At 34.7% G+C, this 26,575-nt stretch overlaps 2 protein-coding genes across 3 annotated transcripts; both read left to right on the plus strand.

Annotated features, from left to right (window-relative positions):
* The first annotated feature begins 1,178 nt into the window (after positions 1–1,178).
* On the plus strand, positions 1,179–7,580 carry LOC109069444 (D-threo-3-hydroxyaspartate dehydratase-like). Its single transcript, XM_019086082.2, has 8 exons — positions 1,179–1,287; positions 1,561–1,719; positions 2,706–2,986; positions 3,077–3,257; positions 4,311–4,432; positions 4,525–4,714; positions 6,746–6,851; positions 7,309–7,580. Exons 2-8 carry the CDS (start codon positions 1,568–1,570, stop codon positions 7,396–7,398), a joined length of 1,122 nt encoding a protein of 373 aa, XP_018941627.1. The 5' UTR covers positions 1,179–1,287; positions 1,561–1,567; the 3' UTR covers positions 7,399–7,580.
* A 1,143-nt stretch (positions 7,581–8,723) lies between these two features.
* LOC109065554 (protein FAM126B-like) lies at positions 8,724–26,160 on the plus strand. 2 transcript variants are annotated; one of them, XM_042766597.1, is made up of 13 exons: positions 8,724–9,007; positions 12,865–12,947; positions 15,697–15,754; positions 15,975–16,079; positions 16,990–17,169; positions 17,260–17,340; positions 18,470–18,585; positions 19,003–19,098; positions 19,292–19,408; positions 20,317–20,404; positions 21,139–21,289; positions 21,920–22,054; positions 24,295–26,160. In XM_042766597.1, exons 3-13 carry the CDS (start codon positions 15,704–15,706, stop codon positions 24,873–24,875), a joined length of 1,701 nt encoding a protein of 566 aa, XP_042622531.1. In that variant the 5' UTR covers positions 8,724–9,007; positions 12,865–12,947; positions 15,697–15,703; the 3' UTR covers positions 24,876–26,160. The 2 variants fall into 2 exon arrangements, with proteins under 2 accessions (XP_042622531.1, XP_042622532.1); XM_042766598.1 differs by lacking the exon at positions 21,920–22,054 and having other exon boundaries at positions 8,727–9,007.
* Positions 26,161–26,575: the final 415 nt, after the last annotated feature.

Below are 26,575 nucleotides of genomic sequence, written 5' to 3' on the forward strand. Positions count from 1 at the left end.
TTCTGCAGCTCCCCCTAGACAGTTGTAGCTGCAAATGCAAATCTTGCAAGAGTTAAATCATTTTTATCCAAGTGGGAGAGAAGGGATTAGTGTTGATGACTACATGCCTTAATTAGCCACTTGGTTAACTGGCTTTGAAACAATCCACTTTAATGAGTAACAAAAAGTTAATCAGGGACATTAGATTAGACATACTGTAAACTACACATTCAGCCAAACCTGTTCTGCAAATGCAAAATGCTATTTTGAAAGCTCTATCGCCTGCATCATCCTGGGACTGAATGTGGGATGAAGGTTTTGTCGACTGTTTGAAGTGTTCACACAGCCACTCCAGCATTATTGTATAACATGGCAAAGAATGCTGTATATTTAACATCCAATCTTCAGCATATACAGCAATACAGTCTGAGCTTCACTGCCACTGAACTTTGAACTGGAATGTGACAACAAGAACAGTTCAAAAGATTTGAGCAGATTCCAGTTAACATTGATTCAGAGCATTTGAGATTCAGACTGAATTTGACTCCTCCATATTCATACACGATATATGCAAAAAAATTAATAAAAAAAAAATCTATTCCAAACTGACTTGTTTCCCCTTTTCTAAGTATCAGTGATATATGATATAATAGCTTGTACTGTCTAGCTTGTACTAATCTGAACAATGCTTAAAACTTTGTATTATGAACACTTTCTGTGTTTATTTGCCTCTTTATGATGAATTGCTTGCTGTATTCCTCATTTGTAAGTCGCTTTGTATAAAAGCGTCTGCTAAATGAATAAATGTAAATAATATAATATGATACATTTTGACAATGTTTGCCTGAAATCTTATTACATATTTTATAATACATTTTCAAGGGATTAATTTGTGCAACAAAGACAATACAAACTATTATGAATACAGAGGTTAAAGTAAACCTACCAAATATTCCTTGCTTATACACCTAAAAGTCTACACAGTATTAAAAATATAATAATTCTTTTTAGATTATTATAGTTTTTTTGTTGTTGTTGTTGGTTTACATTTAAAATTGAAATGTCGGTCTTGGACAAAAAAAATAGATCTATTTTTAAAATAGTACAAAAATAAATAAATGAATAATAAAAGTCACTTTGAGAAAAAAAAAATCAATCTTTTTCCCTAAATACTGTCAGGAGCTTTGAGTTTGAAAAATCGGGTCTTATGTCGCTGTGTTGTTTCTGGCTTCACACACACGCACACACACTCTCTCTCTCTCTCTCTCTCTCTCATTTATTGATCAGAGTTTGAGCCGCTGTTTTATGGTAAGGGAAAGAAAAGCTGCGATTTAAAGTTTTTCATAACTATTTGACAAGCTATTATAACAAACTATTATATAAATCAAGCTCATGTTTACTCGATCTTTTTTCAAATGTATTTACAACTGCAATTAGATGCTTTTAGGCATTTTAGATTAAATGATTTTAAAGTTATTTTAATGCTATACAAATTATTTTACCTGCACAATCTGCATCTTTTTACATGTCTGCAGGTTTCTATTTCGCTGAAATGCTTAAATTGTATTTTATTTCTTTCAGTTTTTGGATGATGGCGACTGTTGAATTCGTCGAGGACCTTTGTACTCCAGCGCTGATCGTTGACCTGGATAAAGTGAGAAGAAACGCAGAAGGCATGCTGGAGCGCTTCCACAAACTAGGGGTCCAGCTCCGACCTCACATGAAAACACACAAAACACTGTAAGGTTCTCACCGCAACAACTCCAACCTCTTGAAAATGCTTAGAAAATACTCTTATTATATGCCCTTATCAGTTTGGTTATGTTCATTAGTAATTTTGACTGGCGTCTCCCAAATAGTATTGGATACTTAGTGCGTTAAAAGTTTTACTATATAACAAACAAAAAAAGTAAATATCAAACCAAGTGTCATTTATTTGAATTTTTTTTTTTTTTTGTGGAAAAAAACAAACAGCACAAACACATTTAAAGCAAACCTATTAAACTATCTATCTATCTATCTATATATCTATCTATATCTATATATATATATAGATATATATATATATATATATATATATATATTGTTAAGAATCAAAACAAAGTTCCAACATAGGAGCATTTCACAACAAAATAATTATAATAAATTATGTTTTTACCTTTTTTTTTTTTTTAAGTACTAGTAATTTTAATCATTATCTGCCAAATAAATAATTTGGACTCATTTAATTGGTCACTTAAGACACTTAAAATATTTCAAGTGTTTTATTTCATAATATGTACATGTGTTTTATTACATAAAATATCAAGTGGCTTTAATTTAAAAGAAAAATATGTAAAACACCCTTTTGAAGCAAAACATTTCATAAAAAGAAGTTTTAAATGATTAAACAATAGATGCACTGTTAAAAATGAAAACAAAATATTTGGACAAAGGAGCATTTCACCCCCAAACAATTTTTTTTTAATAATCATAAACTATTAATGTTTTTACCATTGTCTACCAAGTAAAGAAGTTTTTGGACACTTAATGCATTTAAAACATTAAAATATTGTTATTATATAACAGAATATCAAACCAAGTGCCATTTATATACTGTAAAAAAGTAAAACAAAGTATTTGGATAAAGGAACATTTAATTTAACCCCAAAATAAAAATTGTGTCATCATTAACTATTAATGTTATAATGCTTGTTTCTTTCTTCATTAATGTTACTTGTATTCAGGGAATGTGCGGACATCATGACGGGAGGCTCTCGTCGGTGTATCGTTGTGTCTACTCTAGCAGAAGCGTCATTCTATGCTGATAACGGCTATGATGACATACTGTATGCATACCCTCTGCCATTTGATAAAGTGGAGCGCTGTGCTGAGCTGTCCGAGAGACTTTCTCTATTCCATGTCCTGGTGGACAACCGCCTCGCCCTACAGGAACTGAAGAAGAGACCTCTAAAGCAGGGAAAAGTCTGGAAGGTGTGGATGAAGCTGGATTGTGACAATGGGAGAGGTAACACTTGAAGATGGTTCACCAAATGTACGTCCAAATGTTTGAAGCGTGGTGCAGTAAGATAAATTGGTTTGTTTTTTGTTTTGAAAGCGGGTGTTCCTCATTATGACCCAGATGCGCTACAGCTTGCCCAGGAGATCTCAGATACTTCAGGGGTGGAGCTGACGGGAATTTACGCCCACTGCGGGAACACCTACGCCTGTCAGGGGGAGGAACAAATCAAAGCCGTTGCTCAGGAAACCACTATGATTACACTGCAGTTCATGGAGAAGTATGGTGACATCATCTAACGCTCACTTAAAGTTCATCTTTAAAAACATAACATAATTTAACAACATTAATAAATGGAATCTTTTACAAAACAAAATAAAAATAAATAATAAAAAATAAATAAATATATGTATGTGTGTGTGTATATATGTATGTGTGTGTGTGTGTGTATATATATATATATATATATATATATATAAATATATAAGTTTACTAACATTTAAAATTATTGATTTTAATTTTTAGTATTTTTCATTTCTTTAGACAACAGAACATAATTTTGAACACTGATAATTTACAATCTTTAGCAAAAATAATTGCGAATATATTTTTTTTTATTGTACATTAAAATTTTGTGCCATCATTATTCACTTATAGTCTTAAAATTAAATGATTTTATTTTTAGATGTTTAATTTTTTATTTATTTAGACAACAAAACAATAGTTTTAAACACAAATCATTTAACAATACTAATAAATGTAATCTTTAGCAAAACATACATTTTCTTTTTTAGATTGTACAATATAATATTGTGATGTCTATATTAAATTGTATTACGATGACTATATACACATTTAAAATAATTTTAAAGATAATGTTTTTATTTAGAACACAAAATATTTTAAAATCTGATAATTCAACAACACCAATAAATGAAATCTTTAAATATTATTTTTTTTATTTTGTACAACATATTCATGTGTTGCATGTAAAATAATTTAATCCCTTTTTAGTATTTTTAATATAGTCAACAAAGCATATAATTTTAAACACTGACAATTTAATAACACTAATAAATATAATCTTTAGCAAAAAATATATGTATGTTATTTTTATTGTATATTATTTGGTGATGTCTAAATTCACTTGTAGCATTTTAAATAATTGATTTTAGTGTTTTATTTGAAATTTATTTTGACAATGAAGCGTGTAACTTTAATATAGACAGTTGGGCATAATATGAATATTATCATTAGCTTATTGTAATTTTGAAAATTTTAATATCAGTGCACCCCTACTTAATATGCTTTGTATTGTTTCTACTATCCGTAGGTTGAAGGCTGCTGGAATACATGGTACCAAATCCAGCATTGGCTCCACCCCTTCCTGTAGCCACCCAGTCCCCGACATGGCCATGTTGAGTGAGGTGCATCCTGGGAACTACATATTTTATGGTCTGTGTTGCCATGTTCTGTTGTTGAATCCGTTGTAAGCAGTGATGTTATCAGTTTGTTTTGAATCATAATATTATCTGTTGCATATCCAGACGTGCAGCAGTCCCTCATTGGGTCGTGTAGACTTGAGGATGTTGCAGTACGGGTGCTGGCGCGGGTCATAGGTCACTACCCACACAGGAACCAGTTACTTGTGGACTGTGGGTGGGCAGCACTGAGTCATGATGGTGGGGGGCGCTTACCTACAGGATACGCCATCATTGAAGGGCATCCAGAACTCAAGTAAGAGGTCATGTGGATGGATATGAGGATGGTATTTTTTTCCAGGGATGCACAAGTGATACCATATCAGTTACTGGTGGATAATAGAAATTATTTATTTATTTATTTTTTAAATGAAATTTTGAAAATAGAGGACATTTTTAATAATTGCTATTATTAAATTATTATTAATTCCCATTATTTTTACATTTACACTATTGTTCAAAGGTTTGGGGTCAGTAAGATTTTTTATTTTATTTAAATTAATACTTTTTAAAAAACAAAAATGCATAAAGTTGTTTGAAAGTGACTGTAAAGAAATAAAAAAAATCAAAGAATTGTGAAAGAATGCATCACATTATTCACAAAAAGCTTTATTAAGCTGACAACTGTTTTCAACATATAATAAGAAAAAAAGTTTATTAAGCAACAACACTGATATTATTAGGCATTCCAATCATCCTCTTTATGCTGTTCTTACTCCAAGCTGTATAGAAAGCCTCAAATTAAGAATTAGGTGTGAAAGAAAGGGGTGTGGTTTAATGATTCACAAAGGTGTGCAAATTATTAGGCTTTATTAAGGTGACACACTCCGTTTGAGATATCAACATATAAATTGCCAAGCTTCTGAAAAAACAATCAAGTTTCATTCAAAATAGCCAACAGGGTCGCAAGAAGCGTGTGGAGGCATATTTGAACTGAGAAAGATCAAGCGTACAGCTGAAATGACTTGCCACCAGTTTTGCCATATTTCAGTGCAACACACTGGAGTGCCCAAAAGCACAAGGTGTGCAATACTCGCATGGCCAAGGTAATGAAGGCTGAACAAGACACACATGCTGAAACGTCAAGACTGGGCAAAGAAATATCTCAAGACTGATTTTTCTAAGGTTTTATGGACTGAAAATCTTGATGGGCCAGATGGATAGAATGGGGCCCCGTGGCTGGATCGGTAAAGGGGCAGAGAAGTTAAATGGAGGTGGTTGTACTGGTTTGGGCTGCTGCTAATCAAAGATAGCTTGTGGGGCAGGATAGAAAGCTCAACTCCCAGTCAGTTATTCTTCAAGCAGTGGTAAATTTCAAGAAAAACATGATTTTCATGCATAATAGTACTCCACAGCGTGGCTGGCAAGAAAGGGTCTAAAAGAAGAAAAACTAATGTTGGCCTTTTTCACCTGATCTGAACCCCCATAGAGAACCTGTGTATTTGTGAGATTACAAGGAGGGAAAACAGTAAAACAGTGCAGCAATTTGGGTGAACAGCATCAAAGGAGTTCAAAAAAGGGGCTATATTGGTCACTGATTTGTTTTTGTTTTGTTTTTGAAGTCAGAATGTGTTAAATGTTATATCTTTCACTGCAAAATAATAATTGAAATGGGTATATATTGTTTAAGTTGCCTAATACTGCATAATAGTCATCTGCACACACAGATATCCTCCTAAAATAGCTTTTTCTTTCAGCTTTGATATGAGTTTTGGAAAACATGATTGTTGTTCAATAATAAAATTATTCCTCAAAAATTTTAATAATTCTGCAGTGTTTTAAGCAACAAATCAGCATATTTGAAGGTATTTAGACAGTGTTAAATGTATTCTTTAGCAAAAATGAATTTAAATTTTCTATTATTAAAATAATTTATTAAAACATTAAATAATTTATAAAAACAAAAATTAATCAACAAAAACAAAAATATAACTAACAATTAAGGTATTTAGACAGTATAGCCAATGCTGTAGATTTACATTAAGCCCCCTGTTTGCATAGCTTTCAAATAATATAAACCAAGTGCATCTGTAGATTTACATTAAGCCCCCTGTTTGCATAGCTTTTGAATGATTTGAATTGACATTCAAAATGTGATTCATATGAGAAGAAATATTTAAGCATTAAATCCATTCTCAAATATTAAAAACGCCATGACATTGCAAAAACCTTTTTTGTTTTTTTTTTGTACTTGTTTAGATGTTTATTTTACATCACAACAGTGCAAGAAGGAGGTTTTTTGAGTCAGATGATATAAATAGCATGAAGGGTGTCGTCTGTTTTGCAGACTGCTGTCTATGACTCAGGAACACGGCAGGGTGGAGCCCATCTCTGGAAAACTGGACTTCAAGCAGTTCCCACTGGGGTCACTCCTCACACTCATGCCTTACCATGTGAGTTACTAACCATCACACTCAAACAAAGCACACAGAAACACACTGTATTCAACATTATGAAAGGACATTCTCCATTTGACTAAGCCATTGCTTGTACTTTAGAAGTTATTGACTGTTTTCCTTCAGCACACACATTTGGTCATCAACACTGTACCAAAATTTTTGTTTTACAAGAGTAAATAATGATATTGACTGATGTTGCCATAAAGTGCATAATTCCAATACTATACAACTTTATTAACTTGAGCTGGGCTGAATGAGAAAATATATCCAATTATCCACTGCACTAAAAAACGTATTCAGCTTTGTTTATCCTCAATGCAATGAGCCCGTATTTAACACGTCATCTATCAGTGTTGGCTTTTACATTTCCCATAGTTTTTTTTTCTCTTCTGTTTTTAATAACTTAACAAGACACATGTTAATATAATAAAGTTGTATGTTTTGTTGACAGGCTTGTGCTTCAGCTATGATGCATCCGGTTTATTTCGTCCATTCTAAAGGGAAGATTATAGACACCTGGAAACCCACTCGTGGCTGGTAGCAACCTCTATATGATGGGGGACTGGGGTTGGAAATGTTCTAGAATTGAAACAACTGTGAGTTTGCGGTTGAGGGCAGGTGTCTATTAGAAACCCACTTCAAGAGCTTCTTTATCCGGATTCAAGTGCATCATGGGTTGGTTCTTTCCTTGAGGAACACTCGTTTTGTAGTATTCCAGTGAAACAAACTAAGAACAATAATATTTTGTCAGATTAATGAAGGACTATTGAAAGACTGTGATTTTTTGTATCTGTGTGTATTATGTGCTTAAAGAATTTTGGAATTTCTGCTTATACAAAAAAACAAAGACTGTGATTTTTTGTATCTGAATGAGCTTGCATGCAGTGTGTATTATGTGCTTAAAGAATTTTGGAATTTCTGCTTTTACAAAAAGCTAAAAACATGTACCTCAGCTTGTAATAAAATCATTTACAGTGGTATTATTTAAAAATCTGAAGCTTTTTTTTTTTTTAATTAGTGGATGATTCAACTATGGACACTTTTTGCCCTCTGGATTTTATAATAATAATTTTTTTAAATGTTTTCCGACAGCAAATATACATCAGTTACAGGAAAATGTGGTCATTTCTGTCTTTATGTAGCCCAAATCCAATCTATAATATTTTCTAAATTTTTGCATAATAAAAAAAATAAAATAAAATAAAATAAAAAAAAACCACACATCTTGATTGGAAATGAAATTGGAAAAATTCACAGTTGATATTAACCACAGTTTATTATTATTATTTTTTTAAGTAACCGTTAGATTAGATTACAGCTCTACATATACAGTAATTCATTTTTTATGATGGATTTTCTTAGAGATACCTGGGATGACAGTAAAACAATAAAATATATGCATAAAATCCTTTTAATGCAAAACGAGATGTTGATATGACCTTCATAACAAAAAGTATTAAAACATAAATACAATCTGGCATATAAAACTGCCTAACGATGACGATACTAATCCCATCATTTCGTGCACAGTTAGTAAAAGATTTCCATCCATTATGGAAAATGCAGTGCAACAGCCCCAGACTATTTGCTATAGTTGCACGACCACACCACAAGAGAATTGCAAACATAGGCTCGAAGTCCAGTACACTTCCCTGAGTGCATTTTAACTGAGATCGATGACGCGTGTCATCTGTCTTAACCCAAGCACGGGTCACCTATTCACCTGACCAATTGAGTCGCTCTGATCGAGCCCACGACACGACTGGCCAATAGCAGCGCAGAGCGGTGAACACCGCTCAGCTCACCACTCACCGCACTGCGCAGCTATTGGCCAGCCGCGACTAGGGCTCGATCAGAGCGACTCAATTGGTCAGGTGAATAGCTGCAAGTTGGCAGGAAGAGCTACAGAGCGGGGATACATGATGATGTCAACACGACAGTGATCTTTTCGGTCTGGCAAACACAAGGCCCTTTTTAACCCATCGATTCCTTGTTAGAAATAGTAATGGTCCGGTGGGATTGTACAAGTAATGTTCTGCCTGATCTCAGAAGTGGTCGTTGTGTCGGGTCTGTCCTTTAAGGCGCATTGCAGCTTTGCTCAAGGACTCTAGCGATCATCTGCAGCATCCGGAGGAGTCCAGATCCTACTGGTATGTGATTCAGAACCATTCCATTAGAATCCGTGTGTATAAACGTAAACGAGCCTGTTTAAATACATTTGAACCACATCTGGCGGAAGATGACGCCGATTCTGTTAAATTTAGGCCGAGTGATTATGAAATATATTTATTAAATCACATTTATGGTCACTAAAAAGTTAACAACATTGTCATATATATTGCACGGATGATTTGAATAACACGTTCAGACTTGAATTATGTTACAAGGACACGAAAATATGAACATGCTTTATTTCTCTTCTAAATACAATCGTAAATTATTGTAAATAAAAATCCCTATATATTATTAATATTATTACAATGGACATTAGAGCTGAGCAGATAATTGTACATATGGATTGGATATAGATTATTCCTGGAGGACTTAAACTAGAAGCTACTGCAAAATGATTAGGTTGTTATTATGTAATGTGCTGTTTTTATAATATTAATTGATTAATACCAATTACAAACAATAAAAAACAAATTTTATTGTTGTTAACTAAAATATTATTACTATAAACACATGAAACACTGTTAGATCGTTAAAAAACGTAATGGCAAACAATAATAAACATCTCTTGCTAAGCATTTACATTAATTGTACTCTTACTCTCATTGACTGTGGTGTATTTTGAAGCTTTAATAGTTAAAATTATGCAAAAATTATGTTTTTCATCATTTGGTCACAGGCCATCATGCTTTTCATTTTAAATGATGATGATGATGATTATTATTATTATTGTGTGTTTGTGTGTGTGTTTGTGTGTGTGTGTTTTGACAAAAAAATAAAAAATAAATAAATAAATAAATAAGGCACACACTGTGTTCACTGAAAAACCACAGTCAAATGACACGGGAAGGACGGCAGCAATCACTGGGGCTTGATTCCCTGGAGTTACCCTGGAGTAACACTTTAATCAAACTAGACTGGGAGTTGTTTTTATCTCAGAGGAGCTGGGCTGTGACCCTTGCCAAGGACTTGTATTCTGTGCATCACAGAGATTTGCCCGGGCGAGATTAGACACCATCTGGCTAATTTGACAGGATTGAGAATGATGAGATGTATCTCGCACTGTCAAAACAAAATAATTCTTGGTATGTTTGAATGCATGCATCTAGGAATGTGTGTTTGAATGTGAGTCCATATGTTTAGTCAAATGTTTGTCCTCACTATGGTAACAGCGTGAGCTGCACGTATCTGGTGAGATTTTGAGCGTCACTGCAGGTGGATTGTGTGTCTGTGACAGTTTGGAGTGCGTTTCAAACAGAGCACTTGGAGTATGTTACACAGCCTATTTAACAATGACCTTTCTATTGTGTCCCGCTGCGGTCGACAGGCTGATCATAGTAAACTGCTTGTTGAATGCTTACTACTTTGATCTCCGTTTAGTGAAATCCCCTCTCATTTTCCCTCTTCCTGCCTCTTTGCACTAAGCTCTTTTCACAATGGCTATTTTAGGCCTCGCTGTGCGTCTCTCTTCAGGGGGACTGTATACACTTAATTATCTGGCACTGAATCTTGTAAGCTTCTTACCCGTTGGCAAAGGTTGGAGAGCAGGCGTCCTAACCGTGTTGCGTTCACGCAGCAGAGGAATGTTTTGGTCAGTCAGATTGCCCCTGTCTTGAGGTAAGGCTTTGAAACAGAAGGTCTGCGGAGGGGAATATCTCTTGAGGAGAGTGTCGACTGCTATTTTGTTGCAGTCATGCTGCATTTTTGAAATGTTTTAGTCATGGTTGAATCTGTTGCAGAGCCTCAGGATAAACTTAAATTTTTGACTTGGGAGGGACCAAACTGAATGGTTGACATAACATGTTGATGAAGTTTTGTTCCAGCATCAAGATTTTAGGTTAAATTCATATAAAAGTGTATTTATGGATTTTAGATTAATTTTTATTTTACTGTCCAGTCCAGCTCCTGCATATTTAATAAATAAATAATACAAACACAATCTATTTGTCTATTAGTTTTGTTAAGCATTTAGGCATAATAAGACTTTTGATTTAATATAGGTCTATACAGTATGTTTAAAATTACACTGCATATATGCGGTAAGTGCTTATTTTAGGAGGAACCAGACTCTTTGATGCAGGACAATATTAACTATTACTGAATTCAGCAAGGACACATTAATCACAGTAAAGACATTTATAATGTTAATAAATATTTTTGCTTTAAGACTGGACTGGAGAATGGCTGCTGAAAGTTCAGCTTTTTCATCACAGGAAAAAATAAAATAAAGCAGCTATTTTAAATGGTAATAATGTCACATTATTAGCTTGTGTCTAATAATATTAGCTGTCTTGCTGATATAGAGAAGTAAATATAGCAAATGTATGTATCAAAAGTTGATGAAATCATAAAAACTGTGGTAATAATTTTTGTTATTATTGTTAAATATTTATATATAGTGTATATAGTTGTATATATATATATATATATATATATAATATATATATATATATATATATATATATATATATATATATAAATATAATATATAATATACAGTATCAGCATGGGGGAAATTAATTCATTTAACAAAACTAAAAAAAAAACTGTAGACCTGTCTTAAAATAAATGCATTCATAATTAATTTTCTTAAGGATAAAACTAATCTTAGCTAATACTGTAAACTATGTAGGGAGCCCTATTACTTGCACATTACTATAATATTAAAACAAAATTATAAAAAAAAAAATACACATCAAACACAACTAACAGTTAAAATAAAAAAAAAAAAACATACACATTAAAAACCACTAACAGTTTAATAAAAAAAAAATAATTAAGACACAAGGTTAAGTAATATATGAATATATAGGCTAATATATATTTTGCAAAATGCTCATTAATTTAATTTCTCTAGCAAATTAACGAGCTGTGGATCCTGATTGACTTGGTAAATGACTACATGACATTGTTTACAAGCCGTTTTAGTATTGTCTTTCCGTGGTTGAAACACCGGGCTATTGCATGAGAGGTGAGATGTTCATTCATAGTTATTTTGTGTTATAACTAGTAGTAAAGAGGAAGGGATGATGGCTTTCACTAGTGCTCCGCGCTGCTGTCTGAACTTTGAACTTATTTCAACTTTGTTTCTTATTGAAAGTATAAAAACACAAAGTTTATTGCAATTATCGGATGTGAGGCACACTTTATATATATGTGTGTATATGCAGTTTTAGGTGAAGTAAAGCATGTTACACCAGAGGTCATTGCTGTCACTGCTTAAACATTCATGTCAACTACCCAACAAAAAACTATATACTGAACACACAACAAATGTGCTACGGTTAGACTAAAAATACTGAAATACATGACCAAAACCACTAGCTTGTTGCATATGTTTATGAGCTAACTCTCAGACGTCTCAGACGTGACCTATGCATGTAAATAGAAATAAAAAACAGTCTGTAACACTAGCTGTAAGTGCAGTTAGCTCTGCTTCCTCTAGGCTATATTAGGGCATGTCTCGACAGCACAAGTAGTATTTGGGATGTTGTCAGATTTTGTTTAGCATGTAAAGCACCTGTTCTGTTCACCTCAGATTCACTCCCAAACCCCAAACACACAGCACATTTCTAATCACAAAACAGAACACATCACCCTCGCCCCGCACCAGCACACTGCCATTTTAAGAGCTGCACACAAACATGCATAAACACAGACGTCTTCTGTTAGGACTGAATGGGACAACACCTGTGTGTGTTTGCAATATTAAATGCTCAGTTTGAAACACGAGCCAAGAGTCACCGTAGTAACCGTGATGCATATGTGTCAGGCAGGTGTGTGAGATTTAATGGAGTTTTTTTGAGTGGGATGTGTGTCGTCTTTTTATCTGCAGGCTGTTTGACCAGAGATCAAGAGACATGGAGAATCTGAGCCTCATCTCTCCTTATCTACACTTCTGAGCTGGGTTTGAGCCAGGTGAGCCAAAATGAGCACTAAAAACAGTTTAGGAGTTTAAATAAAATTCCTTGGGAGTTTGCACATTTTTAACAATACAAAATCGAAACACAACTGAAAGAATGAGAATTTTGGGGAGTTCGTGACTTAAAAATGTTGCAAACCAAATATTATATTTTCAGGGATTCTTTGAAGAAGTTTAACCTCGCTGAAATAATACACCTAAACCAGATGGTTTTCTGGTCTTTGATGGTTTATGCTGATCTATATGCCGATTCCATATAAATGATTTTCTTTCCAAAACTCAATAAATCAAAAACCATTCAAAAAAACAAAAACATGGTTCCCACAACAAATGAAGAGTTTGGTTCCAAAACGCAATAAATCCATTTTGATTAATTTGAGTAAAAATGTGTTTTCTTTACCAAGAATGTGGCAAGACGAAAAACACTATTTTCTGTTTTAATCCTTCACATAGCATCTTTAGGGTTATACAGTAATAACATTAAAAATTCAAATCCAGATTTTGATTTTCAAAATTTTATTATAAAATTGTATAATAATTTTTTCCCCAAACTGCAGTAAATTCATTGAGCGTTTACAAAACAAAGTAATTCAACCAACAAACGACAAACACAACATAGTAAGTTGATCCACATATGACAAGATACGCAATATCGCGTTTATAATCGAATGTGATTCATCTAATGAACGCGATATAGCGTAGCTTGTCAGTGATCTACAGCTCTGTGTATTAAATGCATCTGAATAATTTCCATCTGAAAGCAAGTGATGGAGATTTACCGATACTAATGGCTTTACTGATGAGATGCACATGACAATCACATGCGATTTATCGTGCAGCCCTTGTTTGTTGATCACAAAGTACAAAGTAGATGAGGAAAACTAGGATGCGGGGTGTATTCAAAGTGCTGCCATTACTGTCTAGCGTGTGTGGAATGGTGCGCTTTGATTGGTTGAGCAGATACATCGCATTCTGCAAAAAAAGGGAGACTGGCGTTTGTCGCAGTTTGGAAAAAAAAGGGAGAAAACATGACCAAATAACTCGCCTTTTTGCATAAAATTAAAAATTGACTTTTCAATACCGACCAGATACAATACTGATTTTGGTGGAAACTCAAATTTAAAAAAACAAAAATGGTGTTTATCGTGTTTTGGAACCAAACTCTTGTCAACTTTTAACATTGATTATTAATCAAAAAATACTTTACAGCCATTATTCCTGTCTTCAGTGTCACATGATCCTTCAACAATCATTCTAATAAATAATTTCTTTTTATTATCAGTGTTGAAAACAATTGTGCTGCATAATATTTTTGTAAAAACCATGATACAGTTTTTTCAGGATTTCTGATGAATATAAAATTGCAATAAATAACAATAATTCACAATACAAAAATAAAAGCATTGATTTCTTTAATGTGCCCCTATGCAAGGTCAATGGAAGGTCAAAAAGTGCTTCCGATTCTTCTTCAATTATGACTTCTTCAAAATCTGCATTAATAATCATCACCTCACTTTCCAACAATTCTCAAACGATTCGTTCAAAGCAGTAATTCAATTCAGTCTCTTTAAACCCCTCCTTTCCTTGAGCCTACTCTGCTCTGATTGGTCAGATGGCCCAGTCTGTTGTGATTGGTCTGTCACGTACAGCATGTGTCCGAAACAATAAGCCCATTGCCATAGTTCTATATTTTGAATGCTCTTTAGAAAATATAAACATCTGTTATTTATCATACTTACTGGTTGGTCAGCTGGTCCAAATAAACTGTACTGAGCCATCTTTCAAGAGCTAGTGTTTTGTGAATCCCGCGTTGAACTTCCCGAGATTAGAGAAGTAGTCGTCACTAAAATGATGGGAACACAAAAACGTTTTACTGCTGTGACTTTTAACTACTGATTCTATGCAGCCTTATCTTTCGGAAGTGAAAATAAAACCAATTTACTTCCACAGCGCAGGACACAGCTACAAACTACAGTGTTTGAGTGCGGGACAAAATCTTTGCGTCTGACCAAGGTAGAACGCGGGCATTATGCAAATGTGTTACCCCATGATGTGTAGCCATCACAGAACTGATGCCTTATTTAGGCTGTTCAGAGTCGATTCTTTCTTTTTGGATACTTAAGTAAATAATAGGGGTGCATGATAAATATCGGCCGATAATTAATGCGCATCAGCTTGTTAGTTAACAACGGTTCTGTGTAGTAACAGCTGCTCTATGTGAAATCACACACCTGATGGAATTTACTGCTGATTAGAGAACCGGCTTTACTGACGAGATGCGCATTAATTATCGGCCGATATTTATCGTGCACCCTAGTAAATAACTAACTTTATTTATCATGCACTGGCTTTACAAGTTTGCAGATTTTTACAGCTACATTACACACTGTATGAAAGGCATTATTGAAATGGCAGAATAGGGGCACTTTAAGATCACGAAAAATATAAATTTAGTCCAATGACTTAATTTACAAATAGTATACATAACCTGCGCCAGAGAAAATGACATGCAAACTAGCCATAAAACTGTTTTGCATCACTTAATGTAATAATACAAAATATATTCTCATGGTCAATGAGAAAAGATCTTTTTCTGGCAAATTTTCTCAATTCAGTGACATTGTGGTAAAAGAGTTAATTTTGGTCCTTGATTTTGGTGCAAGAGTGGTAATAATCTTTATTTAATACATTTCTTGTGTACATATTTTCTTACTCCCTTCACCTTCTCCATATTTTCTCTCTCAGGAGGACCATGCTCTGTTCAGAGCGTGGCGTGGTGGAGGAATGGCTCTCAGAGTTTAAGGTGCGAGGTTTGACATCCTTGCAGGATTTAATATGACGTTTTTTATATAGCTCACTCAAATTAAGCCCTCCCTTCCCAAGTGATCTGAGCGCAATGTCCCATTAACCACATTTGGTTTCGTAATCTCAGAACGTAATGGAGGAATATTTTCAGCCTCCAAGTTAATTCAATTCCAGGCCGAGGCTGCTTAGTCATGCCAACCACCATTTCTCCTTCTTAGACGTTACCTGACGATCAAATCCGCAGCTATTCTGGCAGCCTGCGTCTGAAGAAAGCTCTGGTACCTGCTCTCTACGCTGTTATTCAGGAGCAGCCCAGCAGTGAGGTATGATGAAGGGTTTTGAAATGCTTCAGGCCAGATTCATGTTTAATCTAAGAATGTTAGGGGTATTTTCTTGCCAAAAGGGTTTTTTGTTGGGTAACGGTTCATTCTGAAGACACACGTATTGATATGCACATTCAGAGGTGATTTTTAGTGGCATGATGTGAGTTAGGACTTGATTTTATTTATTCTGATTATTTAGTGTTGTTATCATTAACTAAAACTAAAACTGTGTCATTAATTGAAATAAAGCTGAAATTAAATAAACTACAAATATAAGATTTTTTTTAAAAACTAAGAAAAAATGAGAAAATTAGAAAATTGGAAATGTTGCATTGGAAACTAACTGGAATAAAATTAAGCTAAATAGAAATGTAAAAAAATACAAATAAATAACAAGCATATAACAAAATGACTAAAATTGAATCTGAAATAAAAATGGAAATTGTTAAAGTGCAAGCAAATTCAAAATATTAATAAATACTGTAATAGTATATACACAATACTAAAAAAAACTGATATTATTATTGGTTAATATATTCAATGACTGCATGAGATAAGTTATGTCAGCATGTTCAAGTTGTTTAAATTAAAATAATAATAATAATAATATTAATAATTTTTTCCCTTAAAAAGACCAATTTAACATCAATATTTGCAAGGAAATAAATTTGATTTGATTCTGATTGATTCAGTTTTAATTTCATATTTAAGATTATTTCTTATATTTTCTTATCATATTGTAATTTACAGTTTAATTTTTAGAGTTTGTCTTAAATATGCTGCTTCCTAATGCTGGTGTTTTTTTTTTTTTTATCATTTATTAATGTTGTAAAGGAGTGTTCCTCTCAGTCCTTGTGTCCCATTCTGTCTGTTTTACTTTATATCATTGTCTTCCTCTCTTCCTCTCTAGCTGCTGGCTCCGGTGTGTCATCAGTTGTTTGAGTTGTACCGGAGCTCAGAGGAGGGTTTGCGTCGGTTTACTCTGCAGTTCCTGCCTGAGCTCATCTTGGTGTACTTGTATCATTCAGCCAGCAGAGAGCGCTACCGCAATGGCTGTGTGGAAGCCCTGCTACTGGGGATCTATAACCTGGTGAGAGATTGGTGGTTGTGCATTACCTCCAATTTCCTGAAATTCAATATCTAAACTTGACATATGCTATATGTATATGTTGTTTTGCAGGAGATTGTGGACAGTAAAGGAAATGGAAACCTGCTGTCATTCACCATACCGTCTCTCTCCAAGCCTTCAATATACCATGAGGTAAGAGGGGATTTTATTGGGTGTCTAAGCTATATGAGTATCAGTGTCAGATCAGTGAAGATGATATCTCCTGTTATTACGCACACAAAACCCAAAGTGGATTCAGAACAATGAACAAAAAACAACATTATTAAAAAAACCATCTGTAAAAACATTTTTTTTTAAACAAAGGAAGTGTGGGAAAGCACTTCTTTCATGTGGTTTCCTGAGGCTCAAGCAGTGGTGCATGGCGCTAGCAACGGCAAGTTCATTGATTCAGTTTTCAGCTGAACATGCATAAACTTACAAAAATGTATTCCTTCAATGCAGTGTAAGTTTCTTCTGATTAAAAAAGCATCTGCCAAATGCATAAATGTAAATATTCTCAGAGGGTAGTTGAGAAACTGACATAACTTTTTTTTTTGGCCTGTAAGCGGAAAATATGCAGGCCAAATTGACCTGAATCATCATAATCAAAATAGAAATTTTGTACACACTTTACATGTGCGTTTATGAGAAAAATCAAAAGTAAACCAATAAAAACACCACACAAAAACCAAAATTTCCAAACACTAAAAAAAACACAAAATAAAACGAAACATAAAATAAAAGCTAATCTAAACTAATCTGGTTTAAGATTGTCTCCCAGCCTTGTCCATCTAAAAAGTACCCACAACCTTTCTAAGACTAGACAGTAGACCAGGAACTTTATTGCCAAGTGTGTTTGTTTACTCACACAAAGAATTCGTCTTAATGTCAGGAGATTCCAGTACAGAAAGTACAGACATAGTCCAGACATACATATAATTAAGCATTAATCATAATAAGAATAGACAATAAATTAAAATAATAATAATAATAATGTAATAATAAAATATAGAGAAAAAGAAAATATCAGTAGACAGGTTAAAGATCATTTAAGAAGATTTTTTTTCAGCAGGATAAACTCCATCTTATGCTTGTTTACATGCTTTGCCAATAAAAATAAGGCCCATTCCTCAAGTAATCTAATTTAAAATGGTTTCTATTGAACTTAATAAGGCTGTAAAAGCATTGAGGTTATTTTACTGACATGAATATTCAGTAACAATTATTTTTGAACATTACATGAATGAATAACTAATGCTGAATGCTTTTACGTTTAACGCAGCCGTCCAGCCTGGGCTCCATGGCGCTAACTGAGGGAGCCCTGAACCAGCACGACCTCATCCGGGTGGTGTACAGCGGTCTGCTATCTCAGAGAGAGACATTTACCTCCCAGAACAGGTGATTTTTTGTTTTTTTTTCATTTAATTTAAATTTTTTGGTCAAACTGAGGTTTTGTACTCATTCCTTCTTGTGTAGAAAGTAGGTTTGATGTGTGGAATATTTTTGGGCATTTGATTAATCACACCGTCGCCCGCTGGACTGTTTTATTGCCGTGACTCAGCGGTTACTTTTTCCTGCAGGTCGAAATGGGTTGTAATGATTTCTCAGCATTTTTATTTCATTAAACCGCTGCTGGAGCTTCATGACAGCGAAATCTGTGCAGATGTAGTGTGATTTGTTATTACCCGTTCCAGCGGATAGATACACAGCGACAGTCGCTGACTCATAATGTACTGCTGTCTGATGTATCGTTGTTAAATTATGCAGATGTCAGAGGGGGGTTGTGTAACAGCAGCGTGTGTGTGTCTCCTGCAGGTTTGAGGTGCTGTCTTTTCTAATGCTCTGCTACAACTCAGCCGTGGTCTTTATGCCTGCGTCCTCCCACCAATCGGTTTGCAGAATGAGCACACGGTAAGTCTTTTCGTTAACGATCCGGGAGCATCTCGCACTCTCGCTCTGAAATTTCTTGCTGGTACAGGCAGAGATGGAATGATTAAACTGATTAAAAGAAAGAGACAGAGAGCAATGGATTTCTGTGGTGGGTCACAGCATTAGCATAAAGACCTAATAAACATGTCATTAAATACTTTCCTCGTTTATACAGGCTGTGTGTGAGCGGTTACCCGCGGCAGCAGCAAAAGTCGTGGAAGGAGCCGTGTAACCGGGTGCGATTGGAGCCAGAGTTTATGGTGCAGATGCTGACTGCTGTTTACCACGCCATGTAAGTTTAATAACTGACCATGACACTGTTTATCTCTAATAATAGGGGAATTGTTGAATAATTACTGCTGAATGTTGAAGATGAACACCTAAATAATAACATTTAGAGTGTAATTCGAGGAGAGGTGCTATTACTTTTGCTAACATTTTTTACTCTTAATAAAGCAAAAAGATTAATAGCTTTGATTGTTTCTTAGAAATATGATGTATAAAAACTCCACTAGTTTGTGAAAAACCAAGTTTTGATATGTCATGCACAACTGTTTAAAAGCTTGGGGTCAGTAAGATTTTTTTAATATATAAATTATTCAGCAAGGATGCATTTTATTGATCATAAGTGACAATAAAGACATTTATAATGTTACAAAAGTAAATGATTTAAAATTTCTACTCATTAAAGAATCCTGAGAAAAATATATCACATTTTCCACAAAAGTTTTAGGCAGCACTTCTGAAGGATCATGTGACACTGAAGACTGGAGGAATGGTTTTTGAGCACCGAATCAGCATATTAGAATGATTTCTGAAGGATCATGTGACACTGAAGACTGGAGGAATGGCTGATGAAATTTCAGGTTTACCATCACTGGAATGCTTTACTTTTTAAAATATGTTCAAATAGAAAACACATGTAATGATATTTCACAATATTACTGTGTAAAAAAAAGTCTTATTTCAAAAATATTAAAAAAAAAATACTAATTTAATTCCTGAAAAATATTAAAAAAAAAGTCTTATCGACCCCAAATTTTAAATGGTAGTGTATTTCTGAGAGCATTCAAAGATATTTTCTTTTTACATAAGAGAAGGAAATGTATTATATATTTAATTCCTGTTAATTTTCAATTAACGGTTTAAGTGGTGTGCTAATGTTCTCATCTGCATGATGATGCTCTCTCCCATCAACAGTTATAATGGGCAGTGGGAATTGGGGAGGGAAGCTTTGGATGACATCCTCTACCGAGCACAGCTAGACCTCCATGCACAGCCATTACTGGTAAAAGGCATTTGTTACAGTACACTTGGGGAAAATACAGTGGGGTCCGAAAGCCTGAGACACTAAAAAAAAAAAAAAATATATATATATATATTGTTTTAATTTAAATATACATAAATCTATGTTTTTGAATAATTTAAAGCAAAGAAATACTACGACAAGAAATATGAAAGATTCTGCTCTATTTCTTGATCAGCAATCAAATGAGTAAATATCAGTTCCAAATCAAGCAATCCGAATCTGAACATGTGAACTACTTTAAAAAAAAATGCAAAATGGAATCATTTTCACTGGTGGTCTCAGATTTTCGGACTCAAATGAACTGTACTAGTAAAGTTGGAGTTGCTGTGTTCATATAGCAACTTCCAACATCACTAGTACTCTAGCACATACAGTATTATTACACATGTTTTCTATTTTATTATATTTTAAAATGTAATGTATTCCTGTGAATTTTTGCAGTCATTCTAAAGTTGAAATTTACTTAATTCATCGCTGATCAAGAAATTGTGCAGAATCTTTAATGTTTTTTCATCATTTTATGTTGTAGTATTTCTTTCCTTTAAATTTGTCAAAAACATTGCTTTTTGAACATTTAAATGAAAGCAAACAAACAAACAAAAAGATGAACATGTTCTCCGTGTTTCATGAAGTCTTTCAAGAACAACATTTAAATTACAATTCTTCACGGAAATGTGTTATTTCACTGCATTTCGTTGACCTCTGATCCTCAGGTGGCAAATGCAATTAGTCGCTCACTTCCGTCCCGTCCTCCAGAGGGCTCGCATAACCTTCTGGAGGTGGAAGTAACACCTGCCGGGAGATGTGTCTCACAAGCAGCGGTCACTACCGCCTCCATTCGCCGCCTCCGTTGGAAACAAGAGGGTATGCAAAATATGCACACACACACACACACACACACACACACACACACACACACACACACGCACACACACACACACACACACACACACACACACACACACACACACACACACACACACACACACACACACACACACACACACACACACACACACAGTTAGACCAAAACCTTGGTAACACTTTAGTTTAAGGACAAATTCCCTCTATTAACTAGTTGCTTATCAGCATGCACATTGGCTGTTTATTAGTAATAAATAAGCATATATTAATAGATTATTAAGCATAGATCCCTTAATCCTACAGCGCACCTAAAATTAACAATTACCTTACCTACTATTAATAAGCAGCAAAATGATCAGTTTTTTGAGGCAAAATTCATAGTTACTAGTTAGTTAATAGTGAGAATTGGTCCCAAACTAAAGTGTGACCAAAACATCTTCATTTTATATCCATTTTTTTTTTTCTTATTTTTTCCCCTTCATGATCATTAAAACCATAATGAGAACATTAACATCTTCATCAGTCCCTCCAATGCATCTATTCAAGCATCAGGAAAAGGATACCATTTTTGTGTGTGAAATGTTCCCTCTGTCAGCGTCATTTTCAGTACACTCACTGTCTTCACCTCAGATTGTTTTGATTTCTCAACCACGGCCGAATTCTACGCCTCCATCACCCCCAGCCGAAACACCCCACTGGAGAGACCAGACAATCCTGTGGCACACGGGCGGATAAAGTGCACCATTCACCTAACCTTACAAGGGGGTAGGCAGGGCTCAGGAACATCTCACCATTAGACAGTCCATGCACAAGCCCTGCCCTAATTGACCATAAAGTGTCCATTGGCCTACAGATTAAACTGACCCCAATGCATGGAAAACTCCTTCTGTCTGTTACTAGTGTCTCCACATACCTTTGTGTTGTATTATGATAATCTGTGTTTAACCCTTTTTTTGTGTTCAGTTTTGTTTTACAGTGCTTGCAAGGCAAGATATACTGATGTTCCTCTTCTTTTTCCTTCTTTACAAATTTCTGCAGTTAATTCAGCTCAAAACATTTAATGTTCACATTTCTTTAGATATTAATATTTGCATACTGAATTGTAATTGGTCTTGTTTTGGTGTCTTCAAGTCATGTTGGAATGATTACAGTATTTGCAAATTGAGTTCACATGAAGACCACCATCATGCCATAATTACCAGTTACTAACAGTAAATAACAGATTAAAGCTTTATTATTGTTTTCACTTAAAATAATGAGATGGGCTTGAACACAGCATTTCTTACATCTACAGTACTGTGCAAAATTTTGTGGTCTGTAAGATTTTTTTTAAAAAATGTTTTTTAAAGAAGTTTCTCATGTTCACAATTATGTTTTTATTATATCAAAAATACAGGAAAAGGCAGTAATATTGTGAAATGTGTTTTACAGTTTAAAAAAGAAAAGTATTATAAAAATGAAATATTTTATGAAATAGAAAAAAAAAAAAACGTTTCTATTTGAATATATTTTAAAATCAGATTTATTCCTGTAATGCAAAGCTGGATTTTCAACAGCCATTACTTCGGCCTTCAGTGTCCCATGATTCTTCAGAAATCAATCTAATATGCTGATTTGCTTAAGAAACATTTCTTGTTATTATCATTGTTGAAAACTGATGTACTGCTTTTTTTTAAAGATTCTTTAATAAATAGAATGTTCAAAATAACAGCATTTATTTGAAAAGTTTTTACTGTGATCAACTTGATCAATTTACAGCAGCATCTCAATAAATTAGAATGTTATGGAAAAGTTAATTTATTTCAGTAATTTAACTCAAATTGTGAAACTCGTATATTAAATAAATTCAGTGCACACAAACTCAAGAATCAAAATCCTCCTTTTCTATCAAAACAAATTATAATAACAAAAAACCACAAACACAGTATCTCAACAAATTAGAATATGGTGACATGCCAATCAGCTAATCAACTCGAAAAAGCCCAAGTTGCTTGAAGTCCAGTGTAAAGTTTCCACAGTCTGTGATGATTTGGAGTGCAGTGTCATCTGCTGGTGTTGGTCCATTGTGTTTTTTGAAAACCAAAGTCACTGCACCCGTTTACCAAGAAATTTTGTAGCACTTCATGCTTCCTTCTGCTGACCAGCTTTTTGAAGATGCTGATTTCATTTTCCAGCAGGATTTGGCACCTGTTCACACTACCAAAAGCACCAAAAGTTGGTTAAATGACCATGGTGTTGGTGTGCTTGAGTGGCCAGCAACCTGAACCCCATAAAGAATCTATGGAGTATTGTCAATAGGAAAATGAGAAACAAGAGACCAAAAAATGCAGATGAGCTGAAGGCCTCTGTCAAAGAAACCTGGGCTTCCATATCACCTCAGCAGTGCCCACAAACTGATCACCTCGCCACGCCGAATTGAGGCAGTAATTAAGGCAAAAGGAGCACCTAGCAAGTATTGAGTACATGTACAGTAGATGAACATACTTTCCAGAAGGCCAACAATTTGAGCTGAATTACTGAAATAAATGAACTTTTCCACGACATTCTAATTTATTGAGATGCACCTGTAATGCATCCTTACTGAATAAATGTATTAAAAAAAGAAATACAACTTTGAAACTGTAGTGTATTTACAATCTTGGATCATCTCATTGGGGTTCACTAACAAAATTTCCCCCCTGAGCTTGAGTTTCTCTCACGTTCACATGTGTATGAATAAAAGTGAATGGAGCGAATGAAGTCTAGTGTAACTGCAGCTTTACACTTCAAAGACGGTGTCATGTTGTGTTCTATCGGCTGTGCAGGAGAATCAACACAAGAGTGTCAAAGCAGCTGTGATGCAACATTTCACTGAGACACATCCAAAAGCCTGAGCTTACTTCTAAGCTCACCTAACACTATTCTTTTGCTGCCTTGCAAGCGCTGGAATTTCCTCTAGGACATGCAAATCTAGTTAATCCGGCTTTCTGTTTTCTCTGCCTCATTTTCCCCTTGCTGTGTTTCAGATGCTGACGGCATGAGCTGTGGAGAGGACTCTTTTGACCCAGATGAAGGGTTTTCCTCTGGGGCTTCCAGCAGCAGCCAGCCCAGCAGCGTGAAACGTGACTGGGTGATAACGGGCATTCGACCTTCCCGAGATCCGGGAGCCAGGCAGAGGGAAAGCACGTCGGCCGACACCAGAGCCGCCCTCCGAAGCCTTCACCAACGGCACCAGTCCCCTCCCCCTGCTGTCAGCCTCCATACCACAGGACCCAGTCCCAGTGCTCCCAGACGCTTTCTGGATCCGCATTACATTCCTCCCTTTGCTGGTGTGCCGCCTAAAACCAGCAGCACGTCTTCTAGCAAGTCTCTTGACTGTACCGGCCTAAACGGCTCATCGGGACCTACAGATAGCCTATCGCTGGGAAGCCTCAGTGCAGACAGGGCACACTATCTGTCAGCAAGCAGCTTACAAGAGGAACGTATAGGGCGAACGACTCGGAGCCAGGATCTCCTCTCCCCCGGGAGTCCGTTCTCCTCTGGAAGCCCATTGTCCAAACAGTCACGATCACCCAGTTTTAATATGCAGATTATATCACAGGTGTAGAACAATTGTGTGTGCATGAGAATACGAAAGCTTATTTCTGCCGTGGAATAATAAAATTAAAAAAGGTAATTGCGACCTTTTTATCTCACAAGTCTAAGTCTCACAATTCAGACTTTTAAAAAAACATATATATATATATATATATATATATATATGTATATATATGTATGTATGTATGTATGTATGTATGTATAAACTCATTTATAAGAGATAATTTATAACCTCACAATTCTAAGGAAATAATGTAAGAATTGCAAGATGTTAACTTTATTCTTTTTATTTCATAATGGAAACAAACCAAAAAAAATAAAAAATAAAAAAATAGAATTGCAAGATATAAACTCAGGATTTTGAAAAAAAAAAAATAAATAATAATTTTTATGATATAAAGAAGGTAAGTCAAAATTGTGAGATAAACTGCAAGAAACTGCAACTGCAAGAAAAAGGTTTCAATTGTGAGTTGCAATTAACTTTTTTTTTTAAATAAAATTGCAATTGTAAGAAAGTCTTAATTATTTTATTTTTTATTACATGGAAGAAAAAAAATCGCAAGACGTAAACTCAGAATTATTAGTAAAAGTCAGAAATGTGTGATATTTGAGATAAAAAGATGCAATTACTTTTTTTTTTAATTTGTGGCAGAAACCAACTTCCATATGAGTAAGTGAAAGTGAGAGAGAGAAGCAAAAGCTTATACACTTTTATTTGATCACTTCATTATGCACTTGGGTTCGGTGTGGAGGAAAAACTTTTTTTTGCACAATGGACACATTCAAGTGCACATGATTTGGACTGTTTTAAATGTGCCATACAATCATACAATAACAACATGGTGTTACTTAAGAGGAACATACATTACTGTAACAAAGCAATGAACTTCAAAAACTGACAATCATGGTCAATGCATCAAGAAAGGCCTGATAGTGCATGATCCAAAGAGTTTTATCCAGCCCAGCTGTACTGTAGGTCATCCTCAAGAAATCCTCTTCTACGTCTTCGTTTCGGTTTGTGCTGATTGAGCCCACTTACTGTTGCCTGTGCTCTTCACCCACTTTAGAAAGTAAATTGTGTGGACTGCCTCAATGAAACGCTATGTCGTGAAAAAAAAGAAAAAGAAAAAAAACATGTATGTTGTACTTTGGAATAAGTTTATATTTTAAATTGTGTATATTTGTGTAAATGATTATTGTACTATAGAAAGAGTATATGCTAACAGAATCTATATTGCTTGTACAGAGATAGGAAGCTATCTGCTGAATGGTGAATAAATGTGCTGTTCATGGGAGCACTGTCTTTTTTTTTTCTTTTTTTTTTCTTTCATTAGGTATCTTGACCTAAAGGGGATCAATGTAATAGACTGCATGTTACATATTATTTATCATCATTTATACTTTTTTTCTGTCATTTAAAAAATTCACAAAATTCTAACCTATCATTGAAGTAAAACAATGGAGAATCTCATTATGAAATAAATGTTTTTCTCTAGTTCACATTGGCACCCAATTATTGTAATGTCCTTTTTCCAAGTTAAAAGCTCTGAGTTTTCTCCTATAATGCCTGATGAGTTTGGAGAAGCACCTGACTAGAGATCAGAGACCCTTCCTTCATACAGTGTCTCTCCAGATCCTCCATGTTGGTGCTTCTTCTCTTCAGTTCACCACACTCATTTTCTAGGGTTCAGGTCAGGGAACTGGGACAGC

The sequence above is a fragment of the Cyprinus carpio genome, chromosome A11 (genome assembly GCF_018340385.1).
Source record: "Cyprinus carpio isolate SPL01 chromosome A11, ASM1834038v1, whole genome shotgun sequence".
NCBI lineage: Eukaryota > Metazoa > Chordata > Actinopteri > Cypriniformes > Cyprinidae > Cyprinus > Cyprinus carpio.